Genomic DNA, 19844 nt, shown 5'->3' on the forward strand with positions numbered 1-19844 from the left:
AAGGTATTGCGCAGGATACCATGTGGTATGATGTCCCTGGCCCCAGCAGCCCCAGTGACTGGTGAGCGGCTCCTGGGTCCGCTCCTGCCTCCAGTAGAAGCAGCCCCAGGAGTCCCGGCCACAGTCCCCGTTGTGCTGGGTGCTGGCTTTTGGAAATCCCTGCATACCCGCAAGGGCTCCTGTGGTGGGGATGGAAGTGGAGGAGCTGGTCAGGCCACCCAGAGGCATCCTCCTCAGTGGAGCCTTCTGCCAGGTACCTCTCAGCTGTTTTCCAAATGACTACTTCGCATTTCCCTGCCTCCATTCCCACAGCAGCCCTGTAGGGAAGGAGTGGCCCATTTCACAGATGAGAAACTCGAGGCTCACAGAGTCAGTCTGCACAACTGCGGCTGGGGGCAATGTGCTGGTTAAAATGCAGATTCCTGTCTCCCCCCTCACTCCCCAACCCTGGAGGATGGGATGTGGGAATCAGGGCCCAGGCCTTGGTGTTCTAAGCAGCCTCTCCAAGGAGCTGCGATGTCAGGAGAGTGGGAAACAGAAGCAGGAGCTTTGGGCCTTACAGTTCGGGGAATGTGCTCTGGCCCTGCTGTTTGCTCAGTTGGGGTAATGGAGTCAGCTGCCTGGGCTTCCTTCAGCCTCCTCAGCTGTGAGCTGGAGAGAGTAGGGCCCACCTCCGAAGGTCCTGGTGAAAATTCCATGATCAGTTCGTTTATCTCACTTGGGATAGTGGAATGCCTGGAGAGTTCAGTAAAGTGATTTGTTGCTGTTATTCCACATGGGATTTACTACAAAAGCAATTTCAGAAACAACCAAAAAGATATCCATGTGCATAATTGACAGTAGTGTATCTGCTCATCTCCTTCAAAGTGGGAGTTTCACAGGATGGTGAATCAGGGTTGCTCTGACCCCGTTTTAGAGATAAAACTACAGCAGGCAGGGCACAGTGGCTCACACCTGTAATCCCAGCACTTTGGGAGACTAAGACAGGAGGATCACCTGAGCCCAGGAGTTCGAGACCGGCCTGGGCAACATAGTGAGACTCTATCTCTACAAAAAAAATAATTAGCTGGGCATGGTGGCCTGCACCTGTGGTCTCAGCTACTCAGGAGGCTGAGGCGGGAGGATCGCTTGAGCCTGGGAGGTTGAGGCTGCAGTGAGCTGTGATTGTGCTACTTCCACTTCAGCCTGGACAACAGAGTGAGACTGTCTCAAAAAACAACAAAAAAAGAAACTACAGCAGGCCCTCAAATAATGTTTTGTTATAAAACATTGATGAGAAAAAAATTATTTCCTGGCTGGGGCCACTGTCTGTGTGGGGTTTGCACGTTCTACCCACGTCTGCGTGGGTCTTCTGCAGGCACCCCTACCCACCTACCCCCGGTTTCCTCCCACATCCCAAACCTGTGCCTGTCAGGTTCATCAGCACGTCCGCATGGTCCCGGTGTGGATGTGTGAGTGTGTGGGTGTGTGAGTGTGTGGGTGTGTGAGTGTGTGGGTGTGTGAGTGTGTGGGTGTGTGGGTGTGTGGGTGTGTGGGTATATGGGCGTGTGGGTATGTGGGCGTGTGGGCATGTGTGCCCTGTGATGGGAGGGGGTGTGTGGGCGTGTGGGCATGTGTGCCCTGTGATGGGAGGGGGTGTGTGGGTGTGTGGGCATGTGTGCCCTGTGATGGGAGGGGGTGTGTGGGTGTGTGGGCATGTGGGCATGTGTGCCCTGTGATGGGAGGGGGTGTGTGGGTGTGTGGGCATGTGGGCATGTGTGCCCTGTGATGGGAGGGGGTGTGTGGGTGTGTGGGCATGTGTGCCCTGTGATGGGAGGGGGTGTGTGGGCATGTGGGCATGTGTGCCCTGTGATGGGAGGGGGTGTGTGGGCGTGTGGGCGTGTGTGCCCTGTGATGGGAGGGGGGTGTGTGGGCATGTGGGCATGTGTGCCCTGTGATGGGAGGGGGTGTGTGGGCGTGTGGGCGTGTGGGCATGTGTGCCCTGTGATGGGAGGGTGTCCTGGCCAGGGCTGGTGCCCGCCTTATTCCCGAGCAGCTGGGATGGGCTCTGGCCACCCGTGACTTGGAACTGGAATAAGTGAGTAAACAGTGATCTTACTTGTTTTGACAAATCTTTCTTAAGTGTATGTACAGCTCACATGTATTTTGATGTCTAATAGTAGAAGTGTTTTGATCTTTATTTGGAAGTTTGGTGTTGTTTTTGTGACCAGACATACGCCTTAGGAACTTAACTCTTGATTATATCCATTAGCCTGTGGGGAAATTGTTTTTCATCTTACGCTGTTTCCCTCAAAGTCATGGTTTCCAAGAACCTACCGACAACCTTAAGTGAGGCCTTGCTGTACTGAGGGGCCACTTGGGATTCACATGGGTGTTTAGCTACCAGGGCTCTGGGGCTCCTGAAATGGACCCCTTCAGAGAGCTGCCTGGGCTGTGTTCCCCCAACGGACAGGGGTAGGTGTGGGTTCGGATGTCACAGGTCACTGCACCACCCCCCACCTCCCCGGAGTGGCATTTCCCAGAACACCAGGACACACTGCCAGGTGGGAACGATGACGCTGGTTTCCAGGAGAGCAGTGGGGGTGGGAGAGGAAGCATGCTTACCTGTCTCCCATACCTGATCTGGACCCAGAGAACATGGTCCTGAGGTGCTCCACGCCCCATACCTCTCTGCTAGGGGCTCTACCCACAGCCCTTCTGCTGAGACGATCTCAGGCCTAACCAGGACCTTGCTGGCGCATTTGCTCACTCAGTCGTGTAAGAGGTGTCTGTTGCATGTTTACTATGTGCTGCACCCTGCGCTGAGGCTGGGGTATCCGGCTGACCCCACAGACATGGTACCCACTGACATGGGACTTACACTTAAACAGGAAGATGGACAGTTGGAGGATCGAGAGTTTTCCCAGCGAGAATATCCAGGGAACTCTGGGGATGTTCTGATCCAGACTTGCGCGGGGTACGAGGAGATCCTCCCCAGGATGCTCAATTCCAGGCCTTAGTGAGGAGCAGAGCTGGTTTGGTGCTGGGTCAGGGAGCCAGGCCCATCCAGCACGGGGTGCACCAATGAGGGAATGCACCAGGCAGGCAGAGCCTTCGGGCGTGGCGAGGAGTATGCCCTGTCCTCAGCACACAGAGGCCAAGCCTTGCGTGGGGGAGCCGGATTCCGTGTGGGCTGTGAGCGGCCCACTCAGCCTGTGCTTCGGAGGCTGGCCTGGGTGCAGCCCGGTGGGGGCCGGGCCAGCGGCTGCCAGCTCCTGTGGCGTCCAGTCTTCTTGCCAAGAGGCCTCTTTAATTCACATTTTCCACATCGACTTGATGTTTTGAAAATGTTGACCTTTAGTTCATCAAATGTCACTTATTAAATCGTAAGTCACATCCCATTCAATTAAAAAAAGACAATGGACTGGTGACTCAATGCTTGGTCTCTTGGCAGGAAAGACCCTGAAGCACTGGAGGCCGGAGGAAGTCACGTGCCTTGTCAGTGATCCCTGCATCCCTCGGGGTGGGCAGCTTGTCATTCCTGTGAGAGGCTGGACTGGAGGGAGAGACTGGGTTGGCAGCCAGGCTGGAGAAGCTGTGACAGGACTGGAATACCAGGCCCAGGCAGGTGGACTTGAAACTTACTCACAAGAGCCCTGTTGGAAAGGTGGGGTTTGGTCTGTCAGGCCAGAGAGGAGTCAAGGCCACGTATGCAATAGTGCTTGACTGGAAAAGAAGCAAATGTGGAATGTATACAGGCAGGGAGTGAATGAGGGGGCTTGCTGGAGGAGGGACACTTGAGAGATGAGTTGGAGTGAAGTCAGTAGAGGTGAAGGGATTCTAGCCAACGACTCTGCAGCCCGAAGAGAGGCTGGGAGGTGGGAAAGAGCGGGAGATCCAATGGGCAGGTGGGATGGGGCTGCATGTGCTGCCTCAGGCACTGGGGAGCCCTAGCAGGTTCTTTTTTTTTTTTTTGAGACAGAGTCTCGCTCTGTCGCCCAGGCTGGAGTGCAGTGGCCGGATCTCAGCTCACTGCAAGCTCCGCCTCCCGGGTTCACGCCATTCTCCTGCCTCAGCCTCCCGAGTAGCTGGGACTACAGGCGCCCGCCACCTCGCCCAGCTAGTTTTTTGTATTTTTTAGTAGAGACGGGGTTTCACCGTCTGTTAGCCAGGATGGTCTCAATCTCCTGACCTCATGATCCACCCGTCTCGGCCTCCCAGAGTTCTGGGATTACAGGCTTGAGCCACCGCACCCGGCCCCTAGCAGGTTCTTGAGCATGCGTGTTGCTCAGGAAGAAAAATAAGATCAAGTGAATGTAAAAGCTCCCTACAGCTTGCAGGAAGGAGAACTGAAAGTCTTTTGGTTTGGGTTAGAACGGTTCCCAAAGGCTGTGAGGGGAGGGTTCTCCCTGCTGAGATGACTACGCCTTATTCAGACCTTCATGGAGATGAAAGACAGATGTGGAGGCCAACCTGAGACTGAACTCTAGCCTTGCGCTCCTACCCTTGCACCTCAGTACCCCCATTTATGAGGTGGAGAAACAGTAATCTGCCTCAGGGTTGTGCGAAACATAATTAAGCCATGCGTACAAAATGCCTGAAGCATGTTGCGGGTGTGTGGACAGCATTGGGGTAGCCAAGGGTTGGGGTCCCTGAAAATCCCACCACAAGAAATTCACAGTTGGGGAATTTAAGAGCTTTTTGAAAAAAACAGTGTTGAGGCCCCAAGGCCACCAGTAGACCTTAGGAACATGATGTATGCTGAAGTTCATTAAAATAACACAGTAAAGAGATTAGCTACCATCTTTTATGTATCTTAAATTAGGAATAAGGGGAAGTTCTTTAAGCTTCAGTTTCTTCATTTGTAAAATGGGGCTGGTGACTGCTTCACAGGGCTATTGTGAGGATGAAATGAATGGGGCTGAGACGCTTGGCATTGGATGTGGCTGGGGTAGGGTCTCAGGTGATGTCCCTGGGATGGTTCGATTCGTTGCCGTGCACCATCCTTCCTCACTAGAGGAGTACGCGTTTCTGCTCCAGTAGTTTCAAGGAGATGCTTATAAATATGCGTTCCCTCCTTGCAGACATGCCTGGGCTAGGAGACTTCTCTTGAGTCTGGGACTCACTGCCTTGTGTGCAGCAATGAAGGTCACAGCTCTGGCCCCACCCTTTGCTGGCTTTGGGACCTTGGGCAGGTCCTTCATCACCCTGGGACTCAGTTTCCTCATCTGTAACAATGGGCTAATAATGGTGCCCCCCACCCACCCTCAAGCATTGTGTGAGGCCAAAATGAAAATAGTATACATGAATTGCCAATAAGGGCTCAACCATAGCCACGTGGTCATGGACCCCCTCCTCCTGGGGTCCCACGTAGCCCCAGGACCCCAGGCACCCCTCTAACACGCAACTCGGCTTCCTCCCCGGGTTCTTGTCTTACAGTTTATGTTACGGTTCCTGGAGTGAGAGGAGTAAAATTGGTCTCCCCATCTGCTCTCTGCTTTGCCTTCCTTTTCACTTTTCATCTCCCCAGGCTGTTCATTGCTCATTCATTCATACATTCACTCACTGACACATTTACAAATATTTATTTGGTTTTTTTTGTTAGTTTTTTTTTTTTTGAGGCGGAGTCTTGCTCTGTCGCCCAGGCTGGAGTGCAGTGGCACGGTCTTGGCTCACTGCAAGCTCCGCCTCCCGGGTTCACGCCATTCTCCTGCCTCAGCCGCCTGAGTAGCCGGGACTACAGGCGCCCGCCACCACACCCGGCTAATTTTTTGTATTTTTAGTAGAGACGGGGTTTCATCGTGGTCTCGATCTCCTGACCTTGTGATCCGCCCACCTCGGCCTCCCAAAGTGCTGGGATTACAGGCGTGAGCCACCGCGCCCGGCCATTTACAAATATTTATACTGGTCACTGTGCTAGGCATTGCCAGACCCGCTGGTGAATGGCAGGGATATGGCCCCTGCCCTCATGGAGTCTTGGGCTTCAGCAATTAAACATCCAATTAAATGTATAATTCTCAGTTAACATGAGACTATAAAGGAAAAAAGCAGGGGGCTGTGAGGCCTGCGTCTTCTAGGGGATCTGGGGAACCTGACTGCAGTGGTATTTGACGGCTGTCTGAAAGGTGCTTAGGGTTCACTGGGCCACCGAGAGACAGGGAGGCCCAGGTGGAGGGAGAGCATGGGCAAAGGCCCTGAGGTGGGCGGTCACAGGTTGGCTGACCGAAGTGACTGCTGGACAGAGAGCTGGGGAGTGCCAGGGCTGGAAGACTCAGCTGGCCGGGCCGTGTAAGCTGCACAAAACACCGTAAGGAGTTTATCCTAAGAAGCTTCAGCCCTTACATGGTTGTGAGCAGATCCTCACAAACTCTTAATGGGAAGGGAAGAGTGGAGCCGTTCGGAGTTTCAGGCGGTGTCCAAGCAAGGGGGCGGTGGTCTGCACATCCGCACACTAGGCCCTTCCTCTTCAGTCACACGCTAGAGGAACAACTCACGATTTGCACTTAGTCCTGAATCCTGGTGGTGACACAGAAGAAAGTCATAGACACTCGGGGTGGGGCAGAGGGGCCCTCACTGAGTCCTCTGCTGTCATCCAGCCCTGATGATTGATTCTAATCCAGGCCGCTTCTGAGGATGCGAGGAAAAGGCTGTTAGCATAGGCCCTACTGCGCACCTGGCAGACCCAAGTTCTTCATCTCAGCTGACCTTACCAGCCCCCCCACGGGCATGGGTGGGGGTCCCCTGTTGTCCACAGAAAGAAAACAGGGCTGAGAGCTTGTGAGGGCCCTGCCCAAGATCCCGAGGCCCCTGCCAGCCAGGTGTTGGAGCCAAAGTCCATGCTTCCCTTCCCTGTGGGTAACACAGGGGAGAGCACATTACTGTTTCTGAAGTACTTTGGACAGTCACGCCAGGTCAAAAGCTCTGTGTGGTCAAAAGCTACAAGGCCTGTGGCTGGGGGAGCCGCGCCCCCGCCGAGGACGTGATTTTGAGGCTTTCTTAGTCCAGACTTGCCTTCATAGCATCCCGGGATCTCCCAGGTCTGGGTGGTCATCGGCGCCCTTACCAGGGAGGGCTCTGCTCCCCTAAATGCCCCTGTGCACCTGCCCCAGCCCCTTCCCTCCTCCTGGTGCTTGGGTCATGCCGTTCCCTGTGCATGCCAGTCCCCTTACATGCACATTTTTCCTCTATGATTTTTCCTGTTTTGATGAGACACTGCTCTTGGCCGTGCTGGTTCCCAAGAGGGGACGAGGCCCCAGCCCGGCCAGCCGGTCATTCAGGAACTTTGCTCCTAGGCCCAGCCCCACACCCAGCCGCATTCCACCAGGGCCAGAACCTTTGAGCTCCATGTGAATGGGGCCTGTCCCACCCACCCCCAACTCCCATGGCCACCTCCTTATCGCCCTTCCCAACTGACGGAAAAGGCCATATTCCAGCCTGGAATTAGCTTGCCCCCATTTCTGTTTTCTTCCAGGCTGAAGGGTGGGAGAGTTTCCTAGAGTTCTTGGTCCCGCCGACATCTGAGCCCATGGCGTCGGGACCTGCTTTACAGGCTGCCATGAGGGAAGCAAAAGGAGTGGGGGTGCCTATCAAATATATTAGCTCCTTGGTTTGTTCATTCATTCATTTGACAGATGCACAGAGCACCTACTCTGTGCCAGGCATTGTTCTAGGCACTAGACATTAAAAGATTAGAAATTAAAAAGTGTCCTGGAGCCAGGTGCGGTGGCTCATGCCTGTAATCCCAGCACTTTGGGAGGCCAAGGTGGGTCAGGAGTTCGAGGTCAGGAGTTCGAGACCAGTCTGGCCAACATGGCAAAACCCCATCTCTACTAAAAATACAAGAATTAGCTGGGTGTGGTTGTGGGCACCTATAATCCCAGCTACTCGGGAGGCTGAGGCTGGAGAATTGCTTGAGCCCGGGAGGTGGAGGTTGCAATGAGCTGAGATCATGCCATTGCATTCCAGCCTGGGTGACAGAGTGAGACTCTTGTCTCAAAAAAAAAAAAAAAAAAAATGTCCTAAAGGTCACAGTGCCATCCCAACCTTGTGAAGTGTGGCTGCTCTCATTGGCTCCACTTTACAGGATGAAACCGGGGTTCAGAGAGCTGCCACAGATGCCTGGTGCTGCTGGTCGCTTCTCTGCTACTCTGAGGGAATCACCTTAAAAGCCTCCTCCTTAGGGCCCCTGGAGCCCTCCGTAGCCCTCACACCTCCTGCGCTGAGCCTGGGCTGGATTGCAGCCCTTGCTCCCGTCCTCTGCAGGTGCCCTTGGGCAGGGGCAGCCTGCCCAGCTGTACACAGTGGCCTTGCCAAGACCACAGCATGGCCCATAGGTGGTGGCTTCAGGATTTGGAAGCCGGGTTTCTCTAACTCCAAACTCCAGTCAGTACTTTGGGCTTCTGGATTGTTTGTCGGCTGGGTTAGCTCTGTTCTATTTTCCCAACTGTTTCTTGCCTTTAAGCTGTGCTTTGCCTACAGGCCTTTTCTTAATTATTCAGCTTTGCCAGAGGTGCTTCTGTTGAAAGTACTTGTCCTGAGAAGTTTCAAGCTTTTAATCTTACCTTTGACGCACATTTAACTGTCCCATGCTCCTATGTGTTTGTTCATTTCTTATTTATTCTTTCACCGAACAGCGTTGGTTCAGTGCCAGGGAGGGGCAGGGACAGAGGTGAACAAGACGTGTCTCCAGCCTCAGTCGCTCAGGTGTGTGAGACCGTGCGCTCAAGTGGGCTCATCAGTTCCCTGATGGGGGAGCAGAGGAGGGCAGGAGGGTGTGGAGAGGTGTGGCAACCTTGAAGGACTTTGGTGATGATGACGATCACAGCCAGCCCTGAATAGGGTTCTCTTTATGCCTGCACCGTTCTGCCCCCTCACATCTGTTAACATGCTTCATCCCCACACCCAGTCATTAGGAACAACCTACACATTGGGAAGCCAAGGCACAGAGAGGTTAATTAACCTGCCCAGGGTTGCCCTGAGCCAGGGCAGAGCTGGGGTTTGAACCCAGGCCTCCCGGCTCCTGCATCTGCCCCCTCATCACTGCACCACACTGCATGCACAAGAGCTCCCTGGATGCAGGGTTGGGAGCATGTGTGCAGCCTCAGAGCTGTGACCGTGAAAGAAACAGACTGCTCCGAGGCTTTGCTGCAGAATCTGGGCCAGCAGGGGTCTGGGAGGAAGCCACCCTTGGGCTGGGTCCTGGGGTCAGGACAAGGAGAGGGACTGGTGCTTGAGTGCTTCTGGATCTGCAGATCCACGGTGGGGCTTCTGAATGATCTTGTGTGAGGAAGCAGTCCAGGGTGTTAACCACGCCTGTGTTTCTTTGTGAGCACAAAAACATATTCCACAGCCAGAGTTCCACAGTGTTTGGAGCTCTGCCTGAGGGCCTGGGCTGGCGTTGTGTGAGGAGGAAGGGCCAGCGAGGGCGGATGTAGGCTCAGCCAGCCTCGGCCGGAGACCGGCCCTGGCAGTGACCGCCTGGGGTCACTCTGGGTGAAACTTATCCACCCTCCTGGGCACTCTGCGCTCTGCTTCACATCCACCACCGAAAACAAGCCGAGTCCTGCCGTGGCCTGCAGGGCCTGTGGGATGTGTCCTCCATCCGCCTTGCTGACCTCGTCCCGTGCCACCTGCTCCTCCCTGCGTGCCAGCCGCAGTGGCCACTGCTGCTCCTGACACAGGCCAGCCTCACGCCTACCTCAGAGCCGTGGCCAAGCGCTGGCCATTCCCTCTGCTCAGAATGCTCTTCCCGGGCCCTTGGCAGAGTGGGTGCCTCCCTTCCCTCGGGTCTCTGCCCTGACCTCACCCAGCCTGCAGTGCTCTCCGTCTGGCTCTGTCAGACCCCCCTGTTCTCCTTCATAGCTCCTCCCACTCTCTGGAACAGTCCCATCTCCTTTTGGCTTGTTTATTATCTGTACCCTCCGTGGGAGCCTTGGTTCCTCAGAGCACAGGCCTGGCCTGTCTTGTTCACGCCTGTTGCTGCAGTGCCATCAGTGGAGCCTGGCACTTGTGGATGCTGACTACTCGTTGGCTGAATGAATGAACCTCAGTTGCCTCATTTGTAAAATGGGAAGCATCACACTGATCTACTAACGTTGGGGTAAAGATGAAAGGCATGTTATTTGGGTCAAGGCACCCAGCACCGTGCCTGACACATAGTAGGTACTTAGGAATTGGTAAATAATGCATGTGTCAGCCCAAGTGCAAGTTACTGGCCTTGTTTAGACAAAGTGTACACGGCATAGCTCTGTTTTTTGGCATTGCCAGGACAGCCGGGTGCTCCCCAGCTCTAAAACTCAGGGTGATAGGCAGGGCAGAATAAGGTAAGGGCAGAAAATAAGAAAAGAGGAGGAAGTGAAAAGGAAAAAGCGCTTTGCAGTGTGGACTGCTTTTCAGTAGAAACGTAGAAAGACATAGTTTACCTCAAGGCCTCGTTTTGCCCACTGGAAAGTTTATAAATTCCTGCCAAGAACTTTATTTATTTATTTATTTATTTAGATGAAGTTTTGCTCTTGTCACCCAGGCTGGAGTGCAGTGGCATGATCTCGGCTCACTGCAGCCTCTGCCTCCCAGGTTCAAGCGATTCTCCTGCCTCGGCCTCCCGAGTAGCTGGGATTACAGGTGCCCACCACTGCACCTGCTAATTTTTGTATTTTTAGCAGAGGCAGGGTTTCACCGTGTTGGCCAGGCTGGTCTCAAACTCCTGACCTCAAATGATCTGCCCACTTCAGCCTCCCAAAGTGCTGGATTACAGGTGTGAGCCACCTTGCCTGGGCAACTGAGTGAGACTACATCTCAAAAAAAAAAAAAGCATGGCACTAGGTAAGGGGGGAGATAAGGAAGTGCAGTAGAGGAAGATGTAAGTGGAGACTTCCTTACGGCATCGAGACCACACAAATGGGCACGTGTTTATAGAAAGGCCTAGTGGTGAGGACGGCAATGGTGATGGGCACTCCTGAGCACAAAGGTAGATGCCCTTCGGCTGCAAAATCCCATTTCCTTGAAGAATTCTCCGCAGCAAGCTGGCTGGCCGGCCTTGACTTTTCTCTTCCTGAAGGGAGCCTGGTTCTCCACTGACTCAGCAGGGAACGTGTCCTTTAGTGGCACTTATTGATGTCAGGATGTGAAAAACTTCCCCAACCTCAAATTTGGGACGTCCTTACCAGTGTTTCTCAAATTTCAATCACTCTAAGGCCACTATCACAGTTTGTGCCGCACCTACATCTACTCATACTGTTATATGCTTTGTGTTTTATTTAAATGGACTCACTTTTTAAAAAGCTTGCATAGATGAATTTTAAAAGGCAAACCCTTTACCTCATCTCTAAATAAATGGAAGACCTGCCATGAGTCCAAGGCACCTGTGAAAGTCAAAGCAGTGAGATGAATGTTCTGTCCTAGAGCTATTGCTGGTAGACGGTTCCGTGTCTGAAGCCTAGCCTTCTACTTATTTATACACACATGTATACCTACATACAAAGTCTCCCTGTGTCACCCAGGCTGGAGTGCAGCGGTGCAGTCCCAGCTTACTGCAGCCTCAGCCTCCCCATTAGCAGGGACTCCAGGTAGCACACCACCACGCCTGGCTCATATTTGTGTTTTTAGTAGAGACAGGGTTTCGTCATATTGGCCAGGCTGGTGTCGAACTCCTGACCTCAAGTGATCCGCCTGCCTCTGCCTCCCAACGTGCTGGGATTACAGGCGTGAGCCATCGTGCCTGGCCTAGTGTTCTTTTTATTTAAAAAGTGTGATTATTAAGTGTCAAAAGACCTGCTGGCACCAAATGAGATTTTTTTTCTAAACTCGATGATGAGAATTGAAAGAAAAGTGGAAAAATAATCACTGCTTCTGTGGGTGATTTGTGTTATTTGCTGCCCTCTCTGGTTTTCACCTAAAACCGTCTTAGGTATACCCACTGCGCAGCCTCCCAGAACCGCCCACCTCCTTCCGGAGGGCCAGGAGACACAGACTCCTTGGGCACGTCCAGTCGCACCTTTAGGCTGAGTGGCCAGGAGTCCTCCCGTGGCCAAGCCCACCTCTCTCTTCCAGGAATTCAAGTCAGCGTTTTTGTTGGTCCAGATCTGAAGCCACTTCTTCCACGCAGCTGCCCCTGATCTCTCTACTTCATAGCATTTTGGCTCTTTAAAAAAGAAAAGAAAAGAAAAAAAACAAACGTGTGACTTTCTTAGAGGTGTTAGAATTATCCTCCTAGTATGTTATTATTCTGACTTAATTCCGAGAGCAGGGCTTTGTCATATGGAGCTGGTACCTACTATGTCACAGCACTGCATGTGGCACAACAGACCAGGGCTTTTAATCGTTTTTGACATCTACTCTCTGAAGAATACATTTTATATCACAACCCAGTGTACAATGTATGAAAACTCAACATGGCCGGGCGCAGTGGCTCACGCCTGTAATCCCAGCACTTTGGGAGGCTGAGGCGGGTGGCTCATTTACAGTCAGGAGGTTGAGACTAGCCTGACCAACATGTTGAAACTTTGTCTCTACTAAAAATACAAAAAAAATTAGCTGGGCATGGTGGTGCATACCTACTCGGGAGACTGAGGCAAGAGAATCGCTTGAACTTGGGAGGTGGAGGTTGTAGTGAGCCGAGATCACGCCACTGCACTCCAGCTTGGACCACAGAGGGAGACTCCAGTCTCAAAACATAAACATCTCAACAGTGCTTCTCTTACTACACGCAATGACAATTAGTTTTTTGTTTTTGTTTTTTTTTGAGACGGTGTCTTGCTCTGTGACCCAGGCCAGAGTGCGATCGCATGATCTCAGCTCACTGCAACCTCCGCCTGCCTCCAGGGTTCAAATGATTCTCATGCCTCAGCCTCCTGAGTAGCTGGGACTACAGGCACGCACCACGACACCTGGCTGATTTTTGTATTTTCAGTAGAGATGGAGTTTCACCAGGTTGGCCTGGCTGGGTCTCAAACTCCTGGCCTCAAGTGATCTGCCTGCCTCAGCCTCCCAAAGTGCTGGGATTACGGGCATGAGCCACCACACCAGGCCGTCTTTTTTTTTTTAAATGCTGGTTGCAATCTACTACTTTGATTTCTTAACCCACTAGTTGTCCTCATCTGCGGTTGGTAAAAGCATTGCTGTAGGGGGTTAAAGCATGCACCATATTAACAGGCCCCCCCGCTTTTTTTTTTTTGAGCACCTATTATATGCTAGGCACAGTGCTGAACACTGTCTCCTTTTATCATGGCCACGTTTTGCGTGTCAGCCCACTGAGTCTCAGAGAGGGACACCACTTAAGCCCAGCTCACACAGCAAGTAAGAGCAAATTAAGATTCCAGCCTGGGTCAGCCTGGCTTACTTTCACGTCCTTGGGGCCTTGGAGCAGTTCCCTTGTGTATCTGCCGCAGAGCCTTGCTCAACGCTCTTCCCAGAGGAAGTGATCGAATGAAGGAATCAAATATCAAATTCTATAGAAATTCTTTTTTTTTGAGACAGAGTCTCATTCTGTCACCCAAGCTGGAGTGCAATGTCACGATCTTGGCTCACGGCAACCTCTGCTTCCTAGGTTCAAGCAATTCTCTTGCCTCAGCTTCCCAAGTAACTGGGATTACAGGCATCCACCACCACGGCTGGCTAATTTTTTGTATTTTAGTAGAGATGGGGTTTCACCATGTTGGCCAGGCTGGTCTCGAACTCTTTACCTCAGGTGATCCACCCGCCTCAGCCTCCCAAAGTGCTGGGATTACAGGCATGAGCCACTGCACCTGGCCTATAGAAAGAAATTCTAAAACAGTCTCTTTAATATTAACCTAAGCCAGTGCAAAGAGTTCCCAAATGTGGCTGAGGACTTGTTTTTTTTTCTTTCTAAATGTTTAAGGAATTTTTAAATTGAGGTATTGCAGATTGTAAAGTGTTCTTAAGTATACAGTTCAATGGCTTTTTACCTGATAGTCCCATGTGGCCACCCCCAGATCAAGGTGCACACCACTTTCAGTGCCCCAGAAAGCTCCTGCATGCCCCTTCCCAGCCAGCACCCCCGCTGTGGGGTGACCTGTCTCCTGACTTCCCTCCCCTTGCCTTAGTCTTACCTGTTCTTCAGGTCACATGCGTGGAATCATACGATCTGATCAGTGTGTGTTGGACTTCTTTCATCCCATGTCCCACTGTGGGATCCATTCTTGTGGTCGGATCAGTGCTTCATTCTTTTTTATACCTGATTGGGGTACTTTTGAGCTTATTTTTTATTTCATAGAATATTTTGGACATGTAGAATCACATAAAGAATAATATACACCCACCTCCCATCCTAAGAAGCAAACCTTAAGCTCCTGTATTTCTCTTCTGCCTGCACTTTCCATTTTGACCCATCTCCATCCCATCCCAGGAGAAATACTCTTCTAAATGTGGTATTTATCCTTCCCATGCAAGTTGGGAAATTTGTACTACCTATGTACAATTTCTTAACAGATCCTTTATTTGAATGAGTATACAGTTGCTTTTTCTTATTTTGTATTGCTGAATCCAATTAAACTTTAAGGTAAACATTCCAAGTGTTTCTGGGATTCAGAACCTCACCTCCATGCTCTAGAGGTCAAGAGAGTTGGTGCAAAGTCCAGAAGGAAAGGCCAGCTGGGGAGGCAGGAGGAGAGCGGAGTGGGGAAGAGAAGTGGAGAGAAGTGGGAGTGGGAGGGAGATGCTCACAGCCCTCAGACAGCAGCCATGACCTGGTGGGGGCCCCTGCCGCTGGCCTAGATTTTCTCTCATCTTGGACCTATGGGGAATGCACCGTGCCCCTCTTTGGGGCCTAATTTCCTGTGTCCACTGGTGCCACCTCTTTGCAGAGGCAGCCTTCAGAGGGATTTGTGGGGGAGAAGGAGCTTCTCCTTTGGGGAGAAAATGCTTGTGGTCCTCCATGTACCCTACACCCTGCAACTGTGTCACAGGAGAAGCACTCCCCCATGGGGGCCAGGCACTGTGCTAAGCCTTTTCCCTGTACTAACATGCGAACCCCCTCTGAGCACGCCAGTGAAGTGAGCACTGTTTGACAACCTGAGAAACGGAAGCACGGGGCAGTGAAGGGAATTCTCCCAGGCCACAGCTAGCAAGTGGCAGAGCTGGGACTTGAACCCAGAAAGGGCAACTCCAGGCTCACCGCCCTGTACTCTCCAGCCTGTTGTCTAGTAGAGGCAAGGGAGGCCCAGGGGTCTTCCCCGATGCTTATCTCATTCTGTAACTCTGCATTCTCAGTGGAGGTTTTCTTGACTCTAGCTCCAGGCAGGCAGAGACTGCCTTTGTTTGGCTCCCATTTTTATCATTAGCAGAGCAGGTGCTAGTGATAGTTGCTGAACGGGTGCTGGATGAACGCATGAACAAATGCATGAATGTGGAAATGAAAGGGGATGCAGATGGAGATGATGCAGATGGAGATGATGTAGATGGAGATGATGCAGATGGAGATGATGCAGATGAAGATGATGCAGGTGGAGATGATGCAGGTGGAGATGATGCAGATGGAGATGATGCAGATGGAGAGCAGTGGCCATGCAGAATCGTTGCAGACCTTGGCTTCAGGCTGTGGGGGATCCGCAAGCCAAGGGTTTGAATTCCAGCTCCAGTGCTTGCCAGCAATGCCACCTTGGGTGACCTTTATCATGCTACCTGGAAAGTGGGGTTGCTGGCAGCCCCTCCCTCCTGGCATCAGTGACACTGCATGGTTAGGGTGTGATCCCTTTGGGTACAAGCGGGGGTGGTGGACCTCCCAGGTGGGCAGGTCCAGTTTGGATGAAAGGCCAAGGACAATTCACAGGCGAGCACAGGAGTCCTTGCTTAGTCCCAGCAATTCCACAGAACCTGCTGTGAACTGCTAGCTGCTGCCTGTAACTTTTCCCTGTCCCTATTTCCACTCCTTGGAGGCCGCAAGAACAACTGCTGGCTGGCCTTGGCCACTGCCTCAGTGTTCCAGCCTCTGCCGTCATTTGACACCAAGAAGACAGCCAGGCAGGCCTTGGCTCGCTGCAGAGGTTACTCCACCCCCAGTCCTCGCCGCCCCCCAGTCCTCTGGGTCCTGGCTGGGCTAGGCAGGAGGGCACTTACCTCTCCCTTCTCTCTCTACCGTAGCATGAACCAGCAGAGGGGCTCTCAACCCTGGTGCTGGGCAGCGGGTCTAGATTTCCCTCTCCGTCTGCAAGTATACCCACAATTTCCCTTCCCTGCTTTCTGGGCTCAGCAGGGCTATTCACAGGAAGCACGGAGGACCTCTCCCTCACAGTGAGCAACTGACCTTTTTTGAGCACCTAGTGAATGCCAAGGGTTCTTTCTACATTCCAATTCGTGATCTCATTCTTTTCTCAAGATCTCCCTAGGAGGGAGACGTAATGCCCCTCCCCATTTTACAGATGAGTAAACTGAGACTCCAAGAGGTTCAGCCAGTTGCCTAGCAGAGGCAGGATTTGAGCCGAAAGCTGGGTTGTCTGTACTCCCCTCCATGCTGCTCTGCAGAAAAGAGAAGCCCTGAGAAAGCTCAGGAATGTAGTGACAGTCGCAGTGCTAGCGATGATGTTAAGCACAGCTCACGTCCACCATGTGCTTGCTACGTGCTGGGAGCTGCCATTCATGCCTTACGTGCATTTCTGCGTTCTTACTTCTGTGAGGTAAGCAGTATTTTAACCCCATTTTACAGATGAAAAACACTGGCGGTTCAGAGAAGAATCTGTCTAAAGTCATGCAGCTAATGCGTGAGACAGTAGAGCCCCTGGCTCTGAAAATCCATGGGGATTGAAATGCCAAGCACACTGGTTCATCCAGACAATGGGATATTGTTCAGGATTGAAAGGTAATGAGCTAGAAAACTGTGAAAAGACATGAAGGAGCCTTAAATGCCTCTTACTGAATGAAAGAAGCCAATCTGAAGAGGTTCTATACTGTATGATTTTAACTCTGTGACGTTCTGGAAAAGGCAAAACTATGGAGACAGTAAAAGATCAGTGGTTGCCAGGGGCTGGGGGGAGGGAGGGATGAATAGGCGGACCACAGAGGATTTTTAGGGCAGTGACACTGTGTGTGATACTGCGGTGATTGATACATGTCATTATACATTTGTCTAAACCCAAGGAATGTACAGCACCAAGAGTGACCCCTGATGTAAAGTATGGACTTTGAGAGACAATAATGAGTCAGTGTTCATTCATCAGTCATAACAAATGTCCCCTCGGGTACAGGATGTTGATAGTGAGGGAGGCTGTGCATGTGTGGGGACAGGCAGGATATGGGAAATCGCTATCTTCTGCTCAATTTTGCTATAAACCTAAAACTGCTCTAAAAAAATCTTATGTTTTAAAAGAGGGACAAAAGTTAAACAGGTTCACGATGCACTTGGTGCTTGAGCCACCACAACCCCAGCAGTGATGTGCAGTGGGGTGTGGCTCTGCCTTGTGTGGGGGCTTCCCTGGCTGGCTTAGCTGTGGGCTCATCTTTTCCAGGCCTGCTGTCAGGTGTAGTTTGAAATCCAGTTCAGGAGTGCACCCTGCATGGGGAGCTAGAGGGAGGCAATGGTTGCTGTTGGGTGACTAGCAGAGGCTGAGGGGATGGCAGGCATGCCAGGGCCCTGACAGGGTATAGACAGATCTTCCCCGCTGGGGAGGAGGAAGGAGGAGGTGAGGGGAGTGACAACTGCATTCTTTGGTCCCCATTCCCCAGGACAGTGTGTGCTCAGGGGAGGCTGGCCTCACCCCTGCCAGGGAATTGCAAAATTCAGCCTCAGTTGAATGAGTGTCCTTTGGAAAAGTACATTTTGCTCAGGAGCCAAGTAAAACTGAGGACTCTGCAGCCAGCACACTGAAGTCGCTGGCCATGACTCACACCGAGTGGGATGGGGAGGGCCGAGTTGGGAGGCAAGCCACTGCTCTCTGGTGGGTCCAGGCTCCCTCTGGCGCCAGACCCCTCGGCTGGGCTCACGTCCCTCAGCTGGGATATTTTGTGTGCCAGAGGCAGCAGCCTCAGATGGCTTTGTCAGGGTTCAGACTCGCCTTGCTGTTTAGAAAAGATGTTGCCTCTAAGAAGTCATGGAGAAAATGAATCACTGTAAAAATCAAATTTTCTTATCCACTTGCATTATTGGTTTAGAGATGGCTTCTCTCCAAGATTAATTTTTGGTAGACTGCAGATCAAAATATTTAGGGGCATCTGGGGGTGTCGTGAGAAGAGCCCCAGATGGGACACTCGTTCTTCCTTGTGACATTAGGCAATTTGGTACAGCTTTCTGGATCAGTTTTTGCCTTTAAGATGCATCTGGACTCATCAAACCCAGAAAGTATGGAGCAAATGTTCCTATTCCCATGTCCTTGGCAGACATTGCTAATCTATCTCCGGGCTCCAGCAGAGTCAGGTCTCAGCCTTAGTTAGCAGCCTGGCAACCACTAGACTTGATCCCTGAGATGAAACCTCTTGACCACACAGGAACTCCATGATCTCGAAGCTCCCTTCTGGCTCTATAACTTTTATGTTTCTCTCTCTTCTTGTTATATTTTTCATTCTACTGACTATTCTGACACAAAAATACTTCATGTTCAAGATTTAAGGCCAAGTTCACAAACTGATAATACTCAGGCCACGTCTGACCCATAGAAGTGTTTTCTTTGCTTTGCATATTATTTTATTTTTAAAATACTTGGCATCATTTTTTAATTGGTGATTTCACCTCATTCCCCAGATTTCTGGTTTCGCTTATCTGGCTGCCCTGGGACCCCTTGGTTCCAGCCATGTGCCAAGCTGGGAGGCTTTCTATGGACTCCACAGTTTGCCACAGGCCACACCCAGCCCACTTCTCTACTTTCCAGTTCCTGCCTATTCTCAGTAGACATTTTCCCACGTGAAGTATACTTCTGTCCCACGTGTAAGGCCTGGCCGTCTCTCATTTGCTGATGTGAGCTGCTGGGTGACCAGTGCTTGGGTCTGTTAATTGACTTGGGGATGCTGACGTTTCCTGGAATCTCTTTCAGAGGGAAAGGTGTTTCCTCTCTGTGAATGATAACTGCCTGATGAATTAGTTTTACATTTTTATTTTCTCATGTGGGCTTTCCTTAAAGCAGGGGCTCAGTTATGCCATGAACTGTTGAAGAAAGCACAGGTTGAGGCAGATGTGGGAAATTTAGCAGGGGGAGCGGGGAACAGAGCCCTTCCCTCCCTCTCGCGGCCGCTCCCTTCCTCCCCGCCTGCCTACCTGGATCTCCTCTGTGGAGCCTCGTTGCCGGTGGGTGGTGAGGAAGCCAAGTGGCTCCCTGAGGGTACTCGCCTGCACAGCTCAGGTGAGCTCTTGGCTCAGGAAAGACCCACAGTCTTCCCTGGCTCAGTGGGCCTTTTGCTGCTTAAAGATGACGCTCCCCACTTAAGCTCACAGTGCCAGCCCCTGGGGAACCCCAAGACGTGTAAGACAACCTCCTGCCCTTGAGGAATTCACAGCTTTGAGGGGAAGACACCAATAGTATTAACGGGGCAGTGTGGGCTGTACTGTTCATTTGTGAATGCAGTCCACGCATGCTCAGTGACATCAATCACAGCATGTGCCCAGTAATAACAGGGAGACCTCAGGGGCTGCAGAGGGCCCCCTGGGGGCACTTCATCTGGCCTGAGGCTGATTGGAGATGGCTTCTCAGAGAAAGGGATGGTGAGCTGGGTTTTCAATTGCCTGAGGCCTCTGACCTCACTGGCCACTCCAGCCATATCCGCCTCCCTGCTGCTCCCTGCTGTTCCAGGAACCTGACGCTCCCTGCCTCAAGGCCTTTGCACTTGCTGTCCCTTCTGCCTGGAATGCTGTTCCCTGGCTATCCCTGTGGCTGTTGTCTCATTTAATTCTATCTCCATTTGCATGTTATGATCTCCTTGTCTGATGA

The 19844-nt window shown here is 51.9% G+C and overlaps 1 protein-coding gene across 15 annotated transcripts in view; it reads left to right on the top strand.

Moving 5' to 3' along the window:
* ERGIC1 (endoplasmic reticulum-golgi intermediate compartment 1) overlaps window positions 1-19844 on the top strand; it is a 119524-nt gene that overhangs the window by 19130 nt on the left and 80550 nt on the right. For 4 of the 15 annotated variants that reach the window (XR_012414340.1, XR_012414341.1, XR_012414345.1 and 1 more), the window contains exon 1: window positions 16385-16607. The exons of 8 other annotated variants lie outside the window; for them this stretch is intronic. Coding sequence is in view for 2 of the 7 variants with exons in the window: in XM_005558533.5 (XP_005558590.2) it covers window positions 16510-16607 (98 nt within the window). In the remaining 5 variants the exon portion in view is untranslated. Of the gene's footprint in view, window positions 1-16384; window positions 16608-16636; window positions 16790-19844 lie in introns of those variants that run through there. 3 more of the 15 variants (XR_012414342.1, XR_012414346.1, XM_045394513.3) reach the window with 1 other exon arrangement.

This window comes from Macaca fascicularis, chromosome 6, assembly GCF_037993035.2.
Source record: "Macaca fascicularis isolate 582-1 chromosome 6, T2T-MFA8v1.1".
Classification (NCBI taxonomy): domain Eukaryota; kingdom Metazoa; phylum Chordata; class Mammalia; order Primates; family Cercopithecidae; genus Macaca; species Macaca fascicularis.